We start from the raw sequence: 23,471 nt of genomic DNA, 5'->3' as shown, positions 1-23,471 counted from the left end.
GAAGATAACAGTTTTATTTATTTTTATTTTGTCACAAAGACATGCATCTGGAGCAATTCTCCCCGGGCCTCTGCTGAAAATTGGCTTCATTCCAAGTCAGACTTTCCTGATAAACAAATGTTAAATAAATAAATAAAATAAATAAATAATTTATTACTTTATTGATATTTGATTACCGAGAAAGTTCGACTGGGTAGAAGGCCATTTTCAATGGAGGCCTGGAGAGCAAAGCTCCAAATTATTACAAAACATTTTAAGAACGAGAATTTTACAGTCTTCAAAAATAAAGCAAAAACTTCTGCAGTTTACATAATTATAGCAAATTAGACATAATAAAAGTTCTGGTTAAGAACCGATACACATTATATGACAATCATTTAATATTTAAAGAAATTTTAGACAGTTTGAAGAGAAATTAAAGGTAAGTTAGTCTAATACAAACAGGAATGGCAGTATGAGGTGATGGGGAAATAGGTTTATGGTACATTTAGAGAAAAGGTCAGGGAAGAGAATTTGATGGAAGTAAGCACTAAGTGAAGATGGGAGAGTAAGGAGGTATAAGGAATGAAAAGGTACTTGTTTACATTTAGGGGTATAGTTTATCCTAGTTTTGAGCAAGAACAGGGCCAGATTTTAGTTAGGAAGTCTTTCAGAGTGGTTTTGAAAAATGGGAGGGATGGTATAGCCCTGATGGATACAGGCAATGAGTTCCAGGCCTTAGCAACCTTGCACTAGTACAGACAATAATCAGCAGATTTGATAGGTTTGTAGACAGACAAGAGTTTTTGGTCAATGGATCACAGTGACCGACCGGGAGCATAATTGTGTAGAATTGTTTTAGTGCTGGGCAGGCAGATGGATGCTGGATAATTTTATAGGTGGTAAAAATCTGTGTAGTTTATGAGTCAGTTCTAACCAATTTAAGCTTTTCAGTGCTATACAATACTGGTTTCTAAAAGGGGTATTGGTTGCAAATTTAGCAACTTTGTTATAGTATTGTTCAGGTTTTATTTTTGTGATGCTTGGAGGTTGGTAAGGATGGGAGCGCCATAAAGAAGTGTGGGGAGGAGACAAGTAGTGTTAAGTATAGTTTTAGTTGCATCAGCGAGAAAGTTTTTGGCTCTTTAAAGCATCCCTATTTTTTATTAGCTTTATTTATTTATTTTATTTTATTTAACATTTGTTTACCGGGTAGGTCTGACTTGGAATGAGCCAATTTTCAGTGGATGCCAGGGGAGAAACGCTCCAGATGCATGTCTTTGTAATGTGGGAGGAAACCAGAGTACCAGGAGGAAACCCACACAAATGCAGGGAGGACATGCAGATTCCACACAGAAGGCACTGCAGCCAAGAATTGAACCAGAGAACTTCTTACAGTGAGGTGGCAACACAAACTGCTGCACCGCTGCACCATCCAATTTTCTTAGGCAATTTGTGTGTATGCAAGTCGAATGTAAGATTATCATCCAGTATCACCCTAATAATTTGCTATGAGACGTAACTTCAGTGGTTGTATTATAAGAGAGAGGACTTTATAAATTTTGTTTTTTCATGACAGAGGGACTTGGTGGGAGGGGAGTAGTAGTTTGGTCTTTCTGGGGGGTTGAGCATGAGTTGTGGATTACGAAACCATGTCTCAGTGGCTATTAAAGCTTCCTGAGTAATTTTTTGGAGGTGTACCATGTTGTCAGATGTGCAAATGAGAGTGGAATCATCTGCGTGTTGTATTGGGGTGGCCTTTTTGTGGATGTTTAGAGAGTGCTGGTGAAAATGTTAAAGAGGAGGAGACCAAGGATAGAGCCTTGTGGTACAACGGCGGTGACTGGGTGGGAAGGAAAGAATGTGGAATGCCATTTTACTGACTGCACCTATTAGACAGGTAGCTGTTTAACCACAGAAGGGTGGGGTGGGAGAGACCTAGTAAGGACATTTTGAAGTAGAAGTTTGCTGTGACAAACTGTGTCGAAGGCTTTAGACAAGTCTAGAATTAAGAAAGAGACTAGTTTGCCGTTATTTCACTCTTTATTGACAGCATCAGTATAGACAGATGTTGTGTAGGGGATAGGAGTTATTCCTGCAAGAGATAGTCTAGCAATTGTTTTTGAACACATTTTTTAAGGTATTTTGCCTAGGGGAGATAAGATTGCTATAGGTCTAAAGTTATTAATGTCTATTGAATTTCCTCCTTTGTGCAGAGGGATAGTGTGTGACTTTTTCCACAGAGAGGGAATGTGAGATTCCTGGACTGATCTATTTATAAGGACTGAGACAGGATAGGCAGAGTTATTGGCTGCTATTTTTAGGTACTCACTTGGAAGGTCATCATCTGTAGAACAGCACTGTTTAAGTTTTTAAGAGTAGTATATGTACAATGTAAGCACAGGTTTGGAGGTGAAAGCGGATGTGATATACGTTGCTGTTGTGCAGGGTTGAGATTAGTTGCTGAGGAATCCTTGGTTAGAGATGCTGTGCTATCTGTACAATAAGAGATGAACTGTATTGCAGTTTCGAGTGGTGAGTTATCGGGAGGGTGTTTGGGTTAAATTTTTGGATGAGATGTAAGATTTCTTTAATGGATGTCCAGCATTTTGTAGGTTTGTGTTTAGTATTCTGAAAGTTATTGTAGTATAGTTTATCTTCTTTTATTTCCTTTTTAGTACAATTGCGAACATTCTGAAGTTTTCAAGATATTGAGGTATTTTATTTTTTTGCCATTCTTTCTATGCGTTTTCTATCCTGCATTAGCATTCGTCTCTTTTTTGATAGTCAAATTGCATTATTTGTATTTAGTTTTCTCATTCTAGGAGGTACGAGATTATTTAGGATATTTAAAAAAGTTGTTTTGAATTCATTTACAGGATCATCAAAGGGGAGGATTTTTAGGAAGTTCCAGTTCATAGATGGTAGTGTAGTAATGAACATTTCTGAGTTAAACTTAGAAATGTGTGTTGTTTTATAAGTATGCTGTTTAACTGAATGTGTGAGATGTTTGGCCTTATGTATAGAGTCTGACATTGCACCTGTGGTGGTGTATTCGCTAGGGTCTGATACTAGGATCCAGTCTACTGGGGAATTTGATGTCTTGCTATAATGTGTGGGGCTATTAATAAGTTGCATGAAACCATACAAGTTCATGTTAGATGTAGGGGAGTTCAAGTTTATGTCCAACCAATTGACATTCATATTACCTAGTAGTATGTTTTTCTTGTGGAAATAATATGGATATCCAATGTAGGATATCTTCTAGTATAGCTGTAATGTCACAAGGACAGTAACACATGTTTGTTTATAATTGTTATTTTGAGGAAAGCAATAAGAAGCTCTGCTGAACTGAATTTTAGTGTTGGTTTGCTAGTAGGGGAATATTTGGAAATATTAGAGCAATACCACCACCTTTCCTCTTTATAGGCTTATTACAGATACTATAGCCAGGAGGTGTTACTTCAGAGTCATTTATGCTGGGTTTAAGCAAAGTTTCATTTACAGAATGAACATCAGGTAAGAACATCACGCTTATGTTGGGTAATCCTGGCATGTAGCACAGCAGTTTTATTTCTTATGTTTCTAACATTTATTGCAGCAACAATTTGATCACCAGTGTTGGGGACTGGCTGTTGCTGGATTTAGAGAAGTGTGTGTGAGAGAATTATGTCTGTGTTCATTGTGATAGGTGGGGCCAGGAATAGGGTGTATATCTCCTCCTAGAACGATTTTTAGTAGATTGGGAAATTATGCATGCTTGCGTGTGTTTTTTTTAGAAGTTTCTTGCACTTAATTTTGTTTTGGTTTGAGTTGAAGTGCAGTTAATCAGTATATATTTGGAGTAAATGTGAGGAGCAATATTAAATAGGTTTGGTGCAATTTGTGGAGAGTGTAAAAAGGAAGTCTGGATAGGTGGTTGGGATAGAGTTGGAGAGATGTTGAGAGATATTATTGAGTCATGTTAGAATGAAATATGGCACAGTAGAAGGAGAAGAATAGAGGATAACTGAAGAGTAGCATAATCAAGGACAAGAATCTGTATTTTATAGATGTTGTTGCCTATCTGGAGCCAGGGTCTGTAGTATCACACATGCATTCAAGTTATTCCATCCCCAGGTACCTATATGATTCTGTCATAGTCCATGTGGGTGTAAATGACCTGAGGCATACGTCACTGGACTACATGAAAAGATGCCCTATTTGCTGATGTAGTCCATCAATGGTATGAAAACATGCAGGCACAGGGCTGACTCCTGATGTACTCCCATTCCCACTTAGAATTCCTTCATGAGTCTAAACATTGTACTTTTGTCACTGGGTCCTTATATGCATCCAACACCAACTATACCAATATTTCTAGACTTCGAATCATCACAGGACTGCCCAGATCAACTTTCCTGAGACCTGGTCATATGCTTTTTCCAAGTCTATAAATACCTGGTTATACTGTTTTTTTTTATCTACAACTTCTCCTCTGCTATTTTTCTCACTGCAGACATCATATCAGTTACATTAAATCCTGGTCTGAATCCAAACTGCTCAATGAACATCTTAATTTCTGCTGATATGTATATTCATTTAAAAGTCATCCTGTCTAGCACTTTCATGCAGTATAGCACAATATTCTGCTCATGGGTCCTTGCACACTGGCAGTAAACTGCTTTTTCTCTGGCCATCCTGGAATAAGTCTCTCTCGCCCTACTGCAGTGAGCACCCTTAGGAGCCATTTTTCTCCCGTAATGTACTCAACATCTTGATCATATCTCCAGTAACTTCATCTGAGCTAGCCATTTTCCCCTCACTTCATTTTCCTTCGTGTATGTCGCACATTTTTTCAAGGGTGGGTTCCCCCTTCCTATTATGGCAGCATCTTTGACAGTACAGCTTTTGTGGGGTTTTCTTTGTACAAAAGCTTCTTCCATCTGCCCTTGATGTATACTGAACTGGTGAGAAGATAACTGCTGGTATACCTTATGAATAGCTTCTGCTAACTATCTTTCCCTTTATGCTTTGGCATACAACTTGATAGACTTGCTTTGTGCCATCTGCCAAGTCACTTTCCAGAAGTTGGTAGATGTTGCTGGATGTCTTGCTATTTGCCATTTTTAATGCTCTTTTAGCCCCTTTGCTAGCCATTCAAGATTCCTTTTTATTACTAAAATTGAAAAGGAAAAAAGGCGTTCAAAACAACACTGGTAGGCAGTACTTTGCATTTAACACTCCAGTACTTAAGGTCAAGGGAAGTACAGTGGTGCAGTAGTGCAGTGGTAAGTGGTACAGTGTATGATGCCTGTGCACTGGCCCAGTAATCAAAGAGCCTTAATCCTCACCCCTAACACCAATGAGGGACGTGCACATTGGGAAGATAAGTACACACACAGTAAAGTACAATTTCCCTTAAGAGCACACAGAGATGACAGTCAGTCTGGGGCTAGTTTCTCCCTTTCTCTCCAGATCCTCAATAAGACTCCCCACTGGCACAGCTGTAGGGTTCAGATCTCAGCCGAGTGGTCAAGCCAAAACCTCCAGCACCCTTTGTCCAACCAGTGCTTCATGTCCCTGCCCAAGAAGCTGACACACACACACACACACACACACACACACACACACACACACACACACACACACACACACACACACACACACACACACACACACACACACACACACACACACACACACACACACACTCTTTGAGATTTGATTTATATACAAACACACAGACACTCCTGGGGAAGGCTGGCACGGGTTCACTAGCTATGCCCCCTTCTGCCCAGACTATAAGGTAGTACTGACTACCACCAACCAATAGTATCAGCTGCTATAAAGACCTTTACTAAAGGGTGTCCAAATCTACTGTGTAATGTTACTGTTATCCAACTAGTAAGTGTGACTAGGACTAAGGCTATTAGAGTGGCTTGTACAGAACTACCAAATGCATGCAAGTACTCTAAGAGCTTATAGACCTCTGCACAAAACCAGCCACAATTAATAGGTTTACATATATATAATCAGAATCACAGGAAATACTTTAAAGCAACATTGTAGGACAGTCTCACATAAATATAGAAAACAGCTAGACTAATCTTACTGTATTCCTGTCTATCTCTAAGAGAAATCACTATACCTAAATAACTTACAGAGCAAGACAAGTGCTGGTGATGTTGTCAGATCCACAATAAAATGCAAAATACATTCTCTTTTTCTCTGAGATAGTTCTTAAATTCATAATACACATTACTGCTGAATCATCTCAGATTACATCATTCTTGTCACCTCTGATTTAGTTTCCCAGGCTAGCAGGGACTTACATTTTTAACATGTCTCTGTTAAAAATACTTATCTCTCAGAAGCTGACAATTCTGTCTTGAAGCTTTCCTGAAATGGAAAAGTCATAAAATAATTACCTTGGAAACCTGTAATTACCTCTGTATCCAGATAATAGAATGAAACTCCAGCTGTAGACAGTCTGTCTCTTTAGCTGAGATAAACTAACTTTATACACATCGTAAAACTCTTTACTTATCAGCTTATTTTCTTAGAGTTTTGCAAGTTAACTCTGTATATTCCAACTTTTACTATGAAACCATACATTTGCATTGGCATATTGCTTATACACGTCTGCTCTTTTCCAGCAGGGTGCACTGTGTTTACATTTTTGAAGCTCAGCACATAAAACAGTTTTCTTACATTTGTAAAACAAGCCTGTGGATCATGTTAATATTTACAAATGACATAGGAATATTTACAGAATTCTATCTAGCTGGGCTGGCAGCCTTCACAATTCTTCCACCCTGAGAACTCAAGCTAGTTTTTTCAAGTGACTCTTGAGAAACGTTGCTTGAGCAGGTTGAGTCTGTCTGGGTATACCTTCCCCCATTCCCTGTCTTGAGAGCCCATCTGCGTTGGCAGTACTAACCCCACTGCAGTGCTGCACTGTCAAATGATATGCTTGCAACCCTAGACTCATCTTAGCAACTTGTCATTTTGCTGGCTATCTCGATGTACCCATGTTAGGGGATTGTGATCTGTAACTACTGTGAATTTCCTTCCATACAGATAAGACTGAAGATTCTGCAGTGCCCACACTATGGCTAGACATTCCTTTTCTACAGTTACATAGCATTCCTCCCTGGGTTGGAGCCTATGACTGAGATAAACCACTGGGTGCTCTTCTTCCTCTGAAGAAATCTGGCTAAGTACAGCCCCCAGCCCATGATTCGAAGCATCCACCTGCACAACACATTCATTCCTGTAATTTGGACTGGCTAACACAGGGAATTCTCCCAAAGCTCCTTTAAGCTTCTAGAATACATGCTCACATGCTGGGGTACAGTCTATCTTATCTGGCCTGTTTTTCCTTGTCAGGTCTGTGAGGGGAGCAGCTATTTTATTATACCTGGGGACAAACTTTCTGCATTACCCTGCTGTCCCTAAGAATGCCCTCACCTGCTTTTTGGTAACAGGTGCAGACCATGCCTGAATGGCTTCCACTTTAGCAGGTTCTGGCCTGATCTTACCACTCCCCACTCTATGTCCCAGTTAGGAGTCTTCTGCCACACCCACCTGACATTTGTTGGGCTTAATGGTCAACCCTGCCCTCTGTAGTCTGCCCAGCACCTCCCTGACATGCTGAAGGTGCTCTTGCCAGGAATGACTGTAGATGGCAATGTCATCTAGGCAAACAAGGACAAAATCTCCTGCTCTTGTTAGGATACAATCTACCAGCCTCTTGAAAGTTGCTGGGCATTTTTCATCCCAAAGGGCATCTTTGTGAACTCATACAAGCCAAAAGGAGTCACAAAGGCTGACCTCTCTCTAGCACTGGGAGTCAAGGGCACCTGCCCATAACCCTTGGTAATATCAGTGGTCGTAAGATACTTAGCCCCACCCAGCTGCACTAGGGCTTCATCTGTCCTAGGCATGGGGTAAGCATCTGACTCTGTGTGAATATTTAATTTCCTGTAGTCCACACAAAACCTGTTGCTACCATCCTTCTTCAGTACTAGCACCACTGGGGAGGCCCAGGGACAGTTGGACTCCTGAATAACCCATAGTTCCAACATTTCCTGCATCTCCTCCCTCAGAGTCTGTTTGACTCTGTCAGGCACCCTATAAGGGGCTTGTTTAATAAGCCTTTGGGATCCTGTATCAACATGGTGCTACACCAGGTGGGTGCACCCTGATTTCCCAGTGAACATGTCCCCAAATTCCTGTAACACTGCTCGGATTTCTCGAACGTGGATAGGAGATAGCTGTTGGGACATTGCTACCCTTTCCACTGAGGTGTCAGTCTGAGCCACACTGATCAGTCACCAGATCTCCCTCAGACTCTTCCTGCAATCCACTGCAAATACTTAGCACAAGAGCCCCCTATCATGGTAAGGTTTCATCATGTTAACATGGTACAATTTGTGCTCCTGCCTCTTGCCTACCAGTTCTACCATGTAATTAACATCACTGACCTTCCTTACCACCTTGTAGGGTCCCTCCCAAGCTGCCTGCAGCTTGTTGTGTCTGACAGGAATGAGAACCATTCCTGCCATACCAGACCTTTTTCTGCTATTGGGCTTCTGCCAGGTTCTCCTGGACCAATCCCATGAGTTCCCTGAACCTTGTCCTGAGATTTAGGACATATGCCACAACAGACTCCTTCTGAGATTCACACTCACCTTCCCACTTCATCACAAATCAAATCTAGAGGTCCCCTCACCCTATGCCCATACAACAACTCAAAGGGTGAAAAACACATGGATTTCTGGGGAACCTGTCTGTAAGCAAACAGCAATTGGAGCAAATATTTGTCCCACTCCCTCTTAAACTGGTCTGCAAATGTTTGTAGCATGGACTTGAGTGCAGAGTTTAACTTCTCAACAAGACCATTAGTCTGGGGATGGTAGGGGGGTGGTCTTTAGGTGCTTCACTCCACAGTACTTCCACAGACAAGTCAGCAGGTCTGACATGAAATTGGCACCTCTGTCAGTCACTATTTCTTGTGAGAAACCTACCCTGCTGAAAATCTCTAACAAAGCATTTGCCACCTTTTCTGCCTCAGTGGAGGACCGTGCCACTACCTTAGGGTATCTTGTAGCATAATGTACTACCACTGGGATATACTTTTTCCCTGTGGAGCTTGGGGTACTCAGACACCCCACAACATCCATAACTACCCTCTGAAATTGCTCCTCAATCACACACAAAGGCATCAAAGGAGCTTTCACCTTGTCTTCTGCCTTGCCTACCTTTTGGCACTGCTCACAGGTACTGCAGTTCCCTGTTACATCTCTGGATATTCCAGGCCAATAGAAGTACTGCATAATACATCTCTTTGTACATTTTATGCCCATATGACCTGCAAAGGGAAAATCATGGGCTACGGTTAGAAGTGCCAGACAGTAAGCTCTGGGCACTATCTACTGCTGTATTATCTCATCCTCTAGCCCTCCCTCAGGGGTCCACTCTCTATTCAGTAACCCTTTGTCCCAGTATACAGATTCCCCCTTCTCTTGAGATCAGCTGGCTCACTAGCTACCTCTCTCAGGCCTTGTAATGTAGGGTCTGAGATCTGAGCCTGTCTCAGCTCTCTCTTTGTAACCATTCCCAGCTTCCCTTCCATAGGAAGTCTGGCATCCTCTGATAGTGGTGCCTCACTGTCAGCCTGGGTACTACTACTTATCTCTGCCCTTGCAGTCACTCTGTCCAAGGGAACATCAGCACCAACAAGCAGCCGTGGCTCACCTTCAGTTTTACTGCTACAGGGTAGCCCCCCCCCCCCCAGAAGTAACAACCTCACCAGTCATGGCTGCAAGTGTGCGTTCTGTCTGCGTCTCCCCCAGGCAACCAGACCCACATGCTTGTCTCCATGCCTGACTGCATGTAACTGCATGAACACATGGTACTGCCTTATAAAAATCCTTCCCTGTCAGAACATCTGCCGGATGGTAGTTTGGTACCCCTGTTGTCTCAAGACAACCTTATTCTTCTCTTTCAGCTGTTCCCGTTAGGGGTCACCACAGCGGATCATCTGTTTCTATTTCTCCCTGTCCTCTGCATATTGCTGTGTCACACCAACCACCTGCATGTCCTCTCTCACCACATCCATAAACTTTATCTTAGGCCTTCCTCTTTTCCTCTTACCTGGCAGCTCCATCCTTAGCATCCTTTTCCCAATATACCCAGCATCCCTCTTCAGCACATGTCCAAACCAAGGCAATCTCGCCTCTCTGACTTTGTCTCCAAACCGTCCAACCTGAGCTGACCATGTAATATACTGATTCCTAATCCTGTCCATCCTTGTCACATCCAGTGCAAATCTTAACATCTTTAACTCTGCCACTTCCAGCTCTGACTCCTGCCTTTTTGTCAATGCCACTGTCTCCAACCCATACAACATAGTTGGTCTCATTACCCTCTTGTAGATCTTCCCTTTCACTCTTACTGGTACCCGTCTGTCACAAATCACTCCTGACACTCTTCTCCACCCATTCCACCCTGCCTGTACTCTCTTCTTCACCTCTCTTCCACACTCACCATTACTCTGAACTGTTGATCCCAAATACTTAAACTCATCCACCTTCGCCAACTCTACTCCCTGCATCCTCACCATTCCTCTATCCTCCCTCTCATTCACACACACATATTCTGTCTTAGTCCTGCTGACCTTCATTCCTCTCCTCTCTAGAGCATATCTCCACCTCTGCAGGATCTTCTCAACCTGGTCCCTACTCTCACTACAGATCACAATGTCATCTGCAAACATCATAGTCCATGGGGCCTCCTGTCTGATCTCATCTGTCAACCTGTCCATCACCATTGCAAAGAAGAAACGGCTCAGAGCTGATCCTTGATGTAATCCCACCTCCACCTTAAACGCATCTGTCACTCCCACTGCAGACTTCACCACTGTCACACTACCCTCGTACATATCCTGTACCACTCTTGCATACTTCTCTGCCACTCCTGACTTCCTCATACAATACCACAACTCCTCTCTAGGCACCCTATCATATGCTTTCTCCAAGTCCACAAAGACACAATGCAATTCCTTCTGACCTTCTCTATATTTCTCCATCAACACTCTCAGAGCAAACATCACATCTGTAGTGCTCCTTCCCGGCATGAAACCGTACTGCTGATCATTAATCATCACCTCCCTTCTTAACCTAGTTTGCACCACTCTTTCCCATAACTTCAGGCTGTGACTGATCAGTTTTATCCCTCTGTAGTTACTACAGCTCTGCACATCACCCTTATTTTTAAAAATAGGCACCAAAACACTTTTTCTCCACTCCTCAGACATCCTCTGACTTTCCAAGATTTCATTAAACAATCTGGATAAAACTCCACTGCCATTTCTCCTAAGCACCTCCATGCTTCCACTGGTATGTCATCTGGACCAACAGCCTTTCCATTCTTCATCCTCTTCATAGCTGTCCGTACTTCCTCCTTGCTAATCTGTTTCACTTCCTGATTCACTATCCCCACATCATCCAACCTTCTCTCTCTCTCATTCTCTTCATTCATCAGCCCATCAAAGTACTCTTTCCATCTGCTCAACACACTCTCCTCGCTTGTGAGTAAGTTTGCCTCACTATCCTTTATCACCCTTACCTGCTGCACCTCGGTCCCTCTGTCTAGCCAATCGGTAGAGATCCTTTTCTCCCTCTTTAGTGTCCAACCTTTCATACAACTCTACATATGCCTTATCCTGCTATTGGCATTTTGTCATTCCCACTTACTGGTTCCCTCACCTTTTGTACCCACCTTGCCTCCATGAACATCTATATGCTACATGGCCCCACTGATTGCATTCAGAACATTTAACCCAAGGTCCTGGACGTGTACCTGGACTAGTGGCTTCCCCTGCTATCAGATTCTGTTGGGACAGTCTGGGCTGCCCACCATGGGTTCCCTTAGACCCATGGGTAGCACTGAGTGTCCCTTTCCTGTGCAGTGATACCCTTCTTGCTAGGTATATGCCTCCCTTCTTCCCCAACTCATCTGCAGTAGAGCATTGTCTATCAGCTAACCAGATCCTCATGTCCTCAGGCTAAGTGCTAAGGGCTTGTTCCCCTCACCAAAAGGTCTGCCAGCCCTTCAGAAGTGGTGACCTGACATCCACTCACCCACCTATGAAAATAAGTGCTCAGTTCAGCAACATATTCACACACACACACTTTAATCTGCCTTGCGTCTGTGCTCACAAACCATTTTCCTATATGCTTTAGGTATTAGCTTAAAAAATTCTAACAACAATTCTTTACAACATTATAATTTAAAAAGTCATGATCAGACAGTTTGGATAGAACATTTACAGCTTTATCATGGAGTAAGGGGGTCAGGAACCATATCCAGAGCCCTTGGTTAACATTATACTGTTTACATACCCTCTGAAACATGAAGATGGAACTATCAAAATTATCTCCCTCTGTAAACTGTGGAAGAAATTTACTGACATTTTTGTGCTTCTGGGATCCAATTACTCCCTTCCCCATTACCTCCATGACTCTGACGAAGAGTCAACATCTCCTTTTCATGTTGTCTCTGCCTCTCCTTCTCCTCAGCTTCCAGGCGTAGCAGTTTCTTATTTTCCTCAGCCTGAAGACGTCACAGTTTCTCATTTTCCTCAGTCTCTAGACACCTCAGTCTCTCTGCTGCTTCTATTTCCAAACGCTTGGCCTCCAACTCAAGTCTCTTTAGCTCTAGATGGATTTTTAAGTCCTCTGTAGAAAGGTTGAGCTGTCCATTCTCTGAGTGTTGTACATCCAACAGCCAGTCTGATCATCCTCCTGGTTGCTAGCCTCGCATGCAGCTGTGACTAAACCTGCAGTCATGTCTGCTTTAGTCAGGTTTCAAAACAGTGCAAGAAACTTCTCTGTGTGGAAGATTTTCAGTAGCGAAAGTAAACTCGTCAAGTCAAAAAGTAATAATAGAAAATATATAATTCTACAGCATTACTAAGTATTCGAAAGTATTCCAAGCAAGGCATGCAGTCTGTTTCCAGTCGAAAATCCTTTATTAAGTACACAGACAAGCGATCCAAGTAGACCAGCTCGAATGTCACACTGATGGGGGAAGGGATGTGACTTTAACATGTGTACCAATAACACTTTGTTTTACAGCACAATAAACCACTCCCATGCCTGATAAAAAGTATGTATATATTTAGAAAGCTTGTGAGGAAATTATTACTCTATTTTTGTTTTACTTGGATCGCTTGTCTGTGTACTTAATAAAGGATTTTCAACTGGAAACAGACTGCCTGCCTTGCTTGGAATACTTTCGAATACTTAGTAATGCTGTAGAATTATATATTTTCTATTATTACTTTTTGACTTGACGAGTTTACGTTCGCTACTGAAAATCTTCCACACAGAGAAGTTTATTGCACTGTTTTGTTTTTAGACCCACTACACTTTAGTGGGTTGTTTTGAGACTTCGGGGATACCACAGAGATTACTTGTCTTTAGTCAGGTTTCCATGCACCAGTCTTTTAGCCTGGCACATCTCAGCCAACTAGCTCCTTGTCAGCATGCCATACTCTGCTGACATGCTTGCCTGCTCTCCCTGACTAACTAAGCTAACAAAAGAAATAAAACAAATGTGATATGAACTCTGAATGTTCACTGCGTGGCTGATTTAGAGTACAAAAACACTTTCAGTGATCACTGTACACAAGCTACAGTAATTCAATGTCCACACCACTACAAACCAATTAATATGTGATGTGGCTATCTCACCACTATCAACCAAGTAATATTTGATGTGGATATTCCACCTCTGCTAAACAATAAATATGCGATGCCCGTGCACTGGCCCAGTAATCAAGGAACCTCAGTCCTCACCACTAACACCAGTGAGGGACGTGCACATTGGGATGATGACAAGTACACACACAGTAAGGTAGAATTTCCCATAAGAGCACACAGAGATCACAGTCAGTCTGGGGCCAGTTTCTCCCTTTCTCTCTCTGGATCCCCAATAAGACTCCCCACTGGCACAGCTATAGAGTTCAGATCTCAGCCGAGTGATCAAGCCAAAATCTCCAGCACCTTCTCTGTCCAACCAGTGCTTCATGTCCCTGCTCAAGTAGCTGACACACAAACACACACACACACACACACACACACACACACACACACACACACACACACACACACACACACACACACACACACACTTTGAGATTTGATTTATATACAAACACACAGACACTCCTGGGGAAGGCTGGCACAGGTTCACTAGCTATGCCTCTTCTGTCCAGACGGTAAGGTAGTACCGACTGCCACCAACCACTACTATCAGCTACTATAAAGGCCCTTACCAAAGGGTGTCCAGTTCCACTGTGTAATGTTACTGTTATCCAGTTGGCAAGTGTGACTAAGACTAAGGCTATTAGAGTGGCTTGTGCAGTGTTACCAAATACATAGGTTCATAGGTTCATAGGTTCATACTAGGCTATCTGCCCTAGGGCATTTATAAGCCTAGCCAGAGTGTGTTTGGCTTTCGCCACCCATTTTAAATTAATTTTGCTATGCCCTTTTTCGAGGTTAGTATACTGTGCCTCTGTCTAACAGTGACACAGAAGTGATACCCAGGGTAAACCTATGATCTCCCATCCACTCATCAAGATTCCTCTTGAAGAGAGTCAATGAGGGACTCTGCCTAACCTGGACTGGGATTTTATTCCAGAGTGAAGGGAGCCTCTGGGTTATGAATCTGTCCCTCCAGCATGTACTATTTATTTCAGTGCTGAGGTTCAAGTCTCTCGCGCGTAGCTCGATGGGATTTGGATTTTCTGAGGTGCAGCATGTCCATTAATTCCAGGTTGGACATGGCTTTATACGTCAGGCACAGATCGCCTCTGAGCAGGCGGTATGCCACTGAGTAGAGCTGGAGTTTCTTTAACCGGGCAGCATATGGCATCTGTTTGAGCCCTTTGATCCTCTTGGTGAGGTACTTTTGGGGTCTTTCCAGTTGCTGCAGGTGTCTGGTAAGGTACATCCCAAAGGGGGCATTGTACTCAATTATGGGCCTGATGAGGGATGAGTAAAGAGGCACGGTGACCTCCCCTGATCTAGATGTGAATCCCTTCATGTTTGGGTGGGCTATATAAAATGTTTTTCTAACCACTTTGGCCACGTGGTTGTCAAATGAGAGATTGCTATCAACTTGGGTCCCCAGGTCCCTAATTACTTCTTCTGTACTTAATGGATTACCACCTATTTGGTAATTTGTGGGCACTTTGTTTTTGCCAAAGGGGATGACTATACACTTTTTGGCGTTTAGCTTGAGGCCAATGTTCTGGCACCAGTTGTCTGTTTCTATGAGGCCCTTTTGGAGGATGCTTGTGTCAGCTGGAGAGTCGATTATGACGCCCAGTTTGCAGTCATCTGCGAACTTGGTCAGCCACAGTCCTTCCGTGTTGGCCTGTACCTCCGAGAAATATATACCGAACAAGAGAGGTCCCAGGACTGAGCCTTGTGGGTCGCCACTTATAACTGGTTTGGAGACTGACATGGCTCCAGCAATTCTAACCATGTGGGTTCTGTCCTTGAGCCAGTTTGCAACCCATCTAGTGACATAGGGGTTTATATTTAAGCTGGTGAGCTTGTCTATAATGCCCGAGTGGGGTATTGTATCGAAGGCTTTTGCGAGGTCCAGGTAGGCTGTGTGGACCACCTTTCCCTCGTCAATGGCCTTGGTGACTGTTTCAAAGAAATCGACCATGTTTAAGAGGCAGGATCTGCCCTTAACAAAGCCGGACTGGGTAGAATCCAGTGTCTGTAGGTCCCCAATATCTTTATTTATGAGGTCCATAATGATCCTTTCCATAGCTTTGCAGACCAAGCTAGTCAGGCTTATGGGGCGATAGTTTCCAGGATGCGTTGAGGCACCACCTTTGTGGAGAGGGACCACTGTTGCTGTACGCCACTCTTTAGGTACATATCCTGTAGTAAGGCTGAGATTGAACAGTAGTTTTATGTTTGGGTTTAGCTCTTCTTGGAGTTCATGTAGGACACAGCCCGGGGCACCGTCTGGTCCCATTGATGCTGTGTTTTTTGCTTTGGAGAGGGCGGCTCTTACCTGAGCATCTGAGATGTCAGGGGGGGCAGCACTCTGCTGGGATAGATATTTGCCCTTTTGGTGGGGAGGGGGGAGAAGTTGGCGCTGAACCTGTCAGCTAGGATGTTGGCAATGTCTGTGGGTTCAGTGTATTTTTTGTCATTTTGGAGTAATTCTGAGCATATCTGAAATTCCCACCCAGGTTCCTAACATAACTAAAGAAAGCCTTGTGATTATCCTTAGTGTCTTGTGCAATTTTTCTCTCGAAGCTGGCCTTAGATGATTTTATGAGTGCCCGTAGTTTTTTGCTAATACTGATCAGAGATGCCTTCCCTTTTTGGGATTTTGTTCTATCATGTAGTAGCTTCCTCCTTCTATTGTATAGTTTGTTTATGGCTGGGGTCCACCAGACAGGACGTCTGCCTTTGGAGGATTGGGTCTTGGTTTTATTTGGGATTGCATGATCCATGCATTCCTGAAGGTGTTCATGGAATGCGTTTATAAAGGATTCTGCGGTCTGGGCCGTATTTTCCACAGGCCCGGGGGCATTGAAGGATTCCACCTCAGTTTTGAGGAGTGTGAAATTTGCTTTAGCGAAGTTTTTCACTGTGGTTTTCTGGACAGGGGGTGGGGTCGGGATGTGAATATCCAGTGAGATTAGTTTATGGTCTGATCTTACCAGTGAGGGATACACTTCTGGTCTGGAGCATAGAGTCCCCATGTTGGTGATGATCAGGTCCAGTATGTTTTCCCCTCTTGTGGGAGTGGTAACAAGTTGCTCCATAGCATTTGAGTTTAGAAATTCTAGGAACCTTTGGGCTAGGGTGTTGGAGCTAGAGTAATGCTCCCAGTCTATGTTTGGGTAGTTGAAGTCGCCCAATATAATGGTGTTTGGAGAGACCTTCATATTTTTCAGTGTTCTCAGGAAGGCTGAGTGGGGTTCCTGGGTTTGGGAGGGTGGACTATAGCAGGCTATAAACTGGAAGGCAGTTTTACCCACTGTTAGTTGCACATGGATAGTCCCTGATGCTTCGTGCTGTGCCACCAACCTGGAGGTGTGGGTATATTTGACGAATATTGATACTCCCCCTCCTTTTGTGGTTCGGTCCAAGTTTTGGGGCCGAAAAACATGGTATGAGGTATAACCTGGTAGTGCTGGGGTGCTCTCAGGAGCCTTGAACCAGGTTTCTGTTACTGCACAGATATTGATCTCCATGCTAAGGAGAGTTTTGATTGCGTGCATCTTGAGGTTTAGACTTCTGGCGTTGAGTAGCATTACTCTTAGTTTCTTATCCCTTGTGATACTTATGGAGGTGGATTTGTCTTTTGAGCCTTGCCTAAAAAAGGCACTATAGGGGTAGCAAGAGCCTTTGCCAATATCCGAAAGCCCAGGGGTGACAGGTGCAAGCTGTCCCTACCGAAGCATCGTGGCTTGTCAAGCATGTTATCCCAGTCTGACAGGCATTGGATCCCCTTTGAATGACACCAATACTTAAGCCAGTTGTTGAAATTGATCATCTTGTCTTCATATTGTGGCATCATTCTTGGTGAGGGTAAGTTGCTACTCAAGGTCAGGGTCATACCGGCCTGGGCTACATGCTCAGAGAGCTCCTCTATGTCTCTTTTCATGTAGTCCAGGGAGGTAAGTCTCAGGTCATTCACACCAGCATGGACAATGACTGAGTCATATTTGTACTTGCCTTGGAGTGACCTGAGTGCTTGTGTTATGTGGCGGATCCTAGAGCCCGACAGGCAGCTCACCGTGACCTTCTCCTTGTTCAGCCTGGTGAGCGGGATGTCAGTGTGCCTAACGATAGAGTCACCTATTACAAGTGTATCAGGTGTGTTGTTTAGCCTTAAGGGTTGTGACTGTTTGGCACACTGGCTTTGTGAGCTATGTGTTGCACGTGTTTTGTTTTGGGGTAGCGGTTGTGTGGGTGTCTGCTTTGGAGGTCTCTGCTGCTTAGGCAGATTTTTATTTAGAGCCTCCAAGTATGTTTTTGTGTGTTTATGTGTTTAGTTTGCTGTTGTGGTAGGTCTATGTGAGACTGGAATTGTAGTAAGTGTGGTTTCCTTCTCCTCCTGACTGGTTACGCCAGTACTGAGTTGAGAGAGCTTAGTCTCCAGTTGCAAGTACTTTCAGAGCTTATATATCTCTACACAAAACCAGCCACAATTAATAGGTATAAATATATTTAATAATTAGTAATAAGCACAAGACAATTCTCATTAACTCAACACAGTGACACTAGAGTTCAGAATCACAGAAATACTTTAAAACAACATTGTAGGACAGTCTAACATAAATATAGAAACAGCTATACTAATTTTAATGTATTCCTATCTATCTCTAAGAGAAATCAATGTACCTAAAATAACTTACAGAGCAAGACAAGTGCTGGTGATGTTGTCAGATCCAGAACAAAATATAAAATGCACACTCTTTCTCTCTGAGCTAGTTCTTAAATCGATAATGCACATTACTGCTGAATCATCTCAGATTACATCATTCTTGTTACCTCTGATTTAGTTTCCCAAGCTAGCAGGGACTTAAATTTTTAACATGTTTCTGTTAAAAATACTGTAAAGTCATAAAACAATTACCTTGGGAACCTATAATTACCTCTGTTACCAGACAATAGAATGAAACTCCGGCTGTAGACATTCTGTCAATTTAGCTGAGAAAAACTACCTGTATACACATCATAAAACTCTTTACTTATCAGCTTATTTTCTTAGAGTTTTGCAAGTTAACTCTGTATATTCCAACTTTTGCTGTGAACCATACATTTGCATTGGCATATTGCTTATACACGTCTGCTCTTTTCCAGCAGGGTGCACTGTGGTTACATTTTGAAGCTCACCACATAACAGTTTTCTTACATTTGTAAAACAAGCCTGTGGATCATATTAATATTTACAAATGACATAGGATTATTTACAAAATTCTATCTAGATGGACTGGCACCCTTCACACAGTGGTACAGTGCTAAGTGGTGCAGTGGTCATATTTATTGTCTCCAGAGTCTGAGGTTTAATTCTGGTATTCAAATGCTTTGAATAGAGCTTGCATGTTCTCCCTGTTTTTGCATAGATATTCTCTGTGTACATTTGTATCCTTCCAACTCACAAAGACTTGCTATTTAGGATGATTATCTAGTATAGTAAATTACCGTTAAGTTTTTCTGTACTATGAAAGAACCTTTGTCACAGGGCTATTAGTCTAGCTGAGCAGCAGTGCCTATCTTGTGGATTGTGAATGTCCTCCCTATGCCTGCATGTGTTTTTGCCAGGTTCTGTTATTTTCTCCCACATTCCAAATGCATGGCAGGGGGGTGAATTATCTGTATTCTAAATTGCCTGAAGATGTGCATGCCATGTGTACGTAAGTATGTTTATCCTCTGACAGACTGGTATTCCTTTCAGGATTAATTATTTGCCCTATACCTATTTCTATTGCTGGGCTCCAGATCTTCAATGGCCCAGAGTAGGCTATAGCAGGTATTGCAAAATGAATGAAAAAAATTAAACAACTTTGTATTACTACCAGACAACTGAAAGTCTTATCTTTCTAATGGTCTTTGGTCTGAATTAATATCTAAATATTAAGAATGAATAGTAGACAATTCAGGTATTAGGACTAAATAACACATATACAGGTCAGACTGGTATTTTCAGATACACACACTACTGGAATAGTTATCTGCATCAAAACTCACATTCTGCTGACAAAATGGAAACTATTCAAAGTTCGGCAACATTTTTTTCCATTCTTAACATTATTGCCTTGAAATATACAGAATGTTTAAAACTGGTGTTGCAAATAGATCTCAGTCACATATTTTATTGCAAGTTAGAAAGCTACTTCAGTTCTTTGGGAAATAACTGATAAAGGCAGATTGTACACATTATCAAGGTTTCATTGTAATGTATTTGTTTTATAACAGTTAAAGACTTGGTCCTTAACTTGCTTGAATGATTTAATGTCTAACTTGAAGGGGTTGGCTAGATCATTATCCTGATTTTTGTTAATACACTTATTATGTACTCAGTAGTCTATAGACTGATGTAATGTATATCTCTCATTTAAAACTATATACATATATCACGCATATTGCATTTGCATGGATCACCTGCAGTTATTATTCATACTAAGTACAATAGCATGCATGACAGGTGTGGAACAGTAAGATATGATGTGCCGAACATAAAATATTACAGCATCAAGTTTTTAATTGTATGCATATGCACACATACATCCCTACCTGCAGGCAAACTGAAAATTTGCATACATGCATGTCTTTGGGATGTGGGAGGAGAACACACAACCTGGGAAAAATCCTGTAGACACAGGGGTGATATGCAGACTCTGCAGGGAAAGCACCCATGTAAAAAAATGTACTGAAGTAAAGTATTTTGAGGAAGCAACACTAAGAATGGTACCAAACCTTATTTTAATGTGCTTGTTTAAATTCAGTAATGTTTAGTTTCATGGATGTCCTAGTGAGTAAAACTGAAACTCAGAAAATAGTTGCATTTCAAGCTGATGCTTTCTAGACTGATTCTGAATCTGCAAATTTAAGTATTTAAAATAATTTACAGTTTTACATTTTAAATGATTTCTAAATGTGCAAAATATGATTAGTTAAAAATAGCTTACATTTTTTTATTGTTTTGTACTTTTTTCTGGACCATGACTGCTGATCATCAGCCCCGCCCAGCGACCTGACATTCCTTTCATTTCCCTATTTTCTTACATTACAGACTTGAGGTAATGAGCCATCAGCTGGTGGTGAGCAGTGAAATGATTGCGTGTGGTATATTTACCTTTAATCCCCTAAACCTCTGGTGGTTTCTAGGTGCTCATGTGCCTACAGTGTTGGGGTAAGAGATATGCATGCTTCTGTGCACACCGTGTTTTCAGGTATGGTGCACGTTGTTTGGTAAGCAAATGCTCGTTGTCAGACTCTTCCTATTGCAATGCCGTATGGTCACCATGAGGTGGCAGTCATGCAGCAGCTGACACAGCTTCCCTATCCCCGAGATGGGTGAGCTAACATCATCCGCTCAGTCCCATCCTTCCCTGGCCAACTCTTCTAGCACCAGGACTGCCAAAGAAACAAGGGTTATCTGTTCACAGAGAAAACGTTATCACTTTCTGCCACCGAAAAAATTTATTTTATCCATTTATTAACTGGTGAGTTTGTTTAAGTCTTTCGGCTTTTCCTGGTTAGGGGTCGCCACAGCGGAACTCCGGTCCGCTAATGATTGGTAGTAGATTTTTATGTGCTGGCTTGCTGGGCCTAATGCACAACCTTCACCGAAGGAACGCCCATTCACGCATGTCGCCACACAGAAGACGCTCTAACTGAGAATCAAACGGGCAACATCTAACTGTGAGGCGACAACGCTACCGCAGCACCACTACCGCAGATGTATCCATTTATTAACTGGTGAGTAATCTGTTGTATCTCAGACCTTTTCTATTTAGATAATACATTGTAAATGTCAAGTTGCAGAGAGAGACCTAAATAGCATGTCTTACCAGAATCTTGAGACTTCAGGAGTTTTTAACTGAAATGTTTTTATTGCAGAAGAGAAAGAACTTAAAAAAAAAACAGGCTGCAGTGTACTTTACTGTGTCCACATGTGCTTTTCGTGTTTTTTATATTTTCCCATACATAATCTTTAAGTATATAGAAATTGGCAGCAATGTAGGAAACCCCCTTTTTCATGGTCTTCTTCTGTTTGCAGATCTCACCACTTATGATTCAGTGAAACAGTTTTTACTTCGAAAAACTCCTCTTTCAGATGGCAGCATATGCCACAGCATAGCAAGGTATGTTTCCTGTTCTGCATAAAACATAACAGTATGCATTGCTTTAAAACTGTTGTTCTGAATAATGTTTAACTGAATGTGTATAAGTAGGCTATACATAAAAATTGCATGTTCCATTTCGATTGGTTGTCTTGAGTCCATTGCATTTCTGGTGAACATTTCTTGTTTTTCTTTCTTGCATTTGTTGACTGGGAAAGTCCAACTGAGCAGAAGCCCTTTTTCAGTGGAGACCTGGTGAGAAAAGCACCAGCAAGTTACATTGAATACATTAGCATGTACAGCTCAGTTATTTTGATAGAAATATTACACTGTGTCACACAGGATGTTCAGTTGTATTTTATTTATGAATAACGATGCAAATAGTATAAAAACATACATTCATCAGACATAAAGTCATAGCATGATATTCAGATTAGAACACATAGCATGATGTTGTGTTCGATATTCAGAAAAATGTAGGTTCTATTACATAGGATAAGATGCATAGTGAAGTGCAGCTGACCTTTAGCTTATAATATATGCCAGGAGTTTCATAAAAGAGCGAAGCATACATAAGATGTTGATTACATTCAGTTTTGAAGGAATTTAAGTTTTTAATTTGTCTTAGTGAGAGTGGAAGAGAGTTCCACTTCTCTAGTGGTACAAAGTACAGTGTGTCACCTGCTGTAATTTTGATTTAGATAGCATAAGTAGCAGTTTGTCTTCAGAACAAAGATTTCCCTTAGGGTGTATGAGTGAATGAGAGATTCAAGGCTTGAGAATTTCTCTGGTTTATTGAGTAATTTATGGATTGGCAGTAGTTGTGTGCAGGTATGTGTATGTCCATTGGTTCATGAGCGATTAAGAGCCATTACAAGCCTAACCATTATTACCCGAATTTTACCTGATTTGCAATCCCTATGGACTAGAGGATGGCTTATGTTTGTGCCTATGCCTTTGAGCGTTTTACAGACGCCACCCCAGGAGTGAATTTGCGATTCCCATCCTTTGGTCCAAATTGCGTTTGAACAGGGTCATGGAAGGGCTTTGCTTTACTTGAATTGGAAGCCTGTTCCAGAGAAGGGGCAATCTCTGCGACACATACCTGTCTCTCCAGCATGTTCTGTTTGTGTCAGAGACCAGGTTTAGATCCTAGATCATGTGACCCTCACTCAGTTTGTCTTGCAAATGTTCTGTCAGGGCTGAATTTTTGAGTACCTTGTATGTTAGGAATAGATGACCCCTTAATAGTCAGTAGGTGACAGAGAAAAGGGATAGTGCTTTTAGCATCTTCACATAGGACATGTTGTTTATTTTGTATTTTCTTTTTGAGAAACCTCTGAGGCCTCGCAAGCTGTTGTAAGTGCCCAGTCAGGTACATGCCTAAAGGTGCTTTGTACTTGATTATTGGTCTGATGAGGGCCGAATACAGTGGGACTACAAATTTATGTGTGTAACTGTGTGAGATCTCTAGCCACTTAAGGGTTTTTGAGTGCTGAGCAGTGGTGTACCCTATGGTGCAGATTAGCAGCACGTTTCACAACTTTGTTATTGCTTGTTGGAGTTTGGTTGGATAAATTGGATAACATTAAACATAGTGCTGTGA

The 23,471-nt window shown here is 42.0% G+C and overlaps 1 protein-coding gene across 1 annotated transcript in view; it reads left to right on the top strand.

The window, feature by feature from the left end:
- The window catches only part of SLC25A27 (solute carrier family 25 member 27), a 319,725-nt gene that overhangs the window by 201,034 nt on the left and 95,220 nt on the right, over nucleotides 1-23,471 (top strand). The window contains exon 6 of the mRNA XM_044062637.1: nucleotides 21,802-21,886. Coding sequence (XP_043918572.1) covers nucleotides 21,802-21,886 — 85 coding nt within the window. The remainder of the gene's footprint in view (nucleotides 1-21,801; nucleotides 21,887-23,471) is intronic.

The sequence above is a fragment of the Protopterus annectens genome, chromosome 2.part1, assembly GCF_019279795.1.
Source record: "Protopterus annectens isolate FY-2018-M chromosome 2.part1, PAN1.0, whole genome shotgun sequence".
NCBI classification, from domain to species: domain Eukaryota; kingdom Metazoa; phylum Chordata; order Ceratodontiformes; family Protopteridae; genus Protopterus; species Protopterus annectens.
The sequence above is the reverse complement of the archived record's forward strand: the minus strand, read 5'-3'. Positions and strand labels throughout refer to the sequence as shown.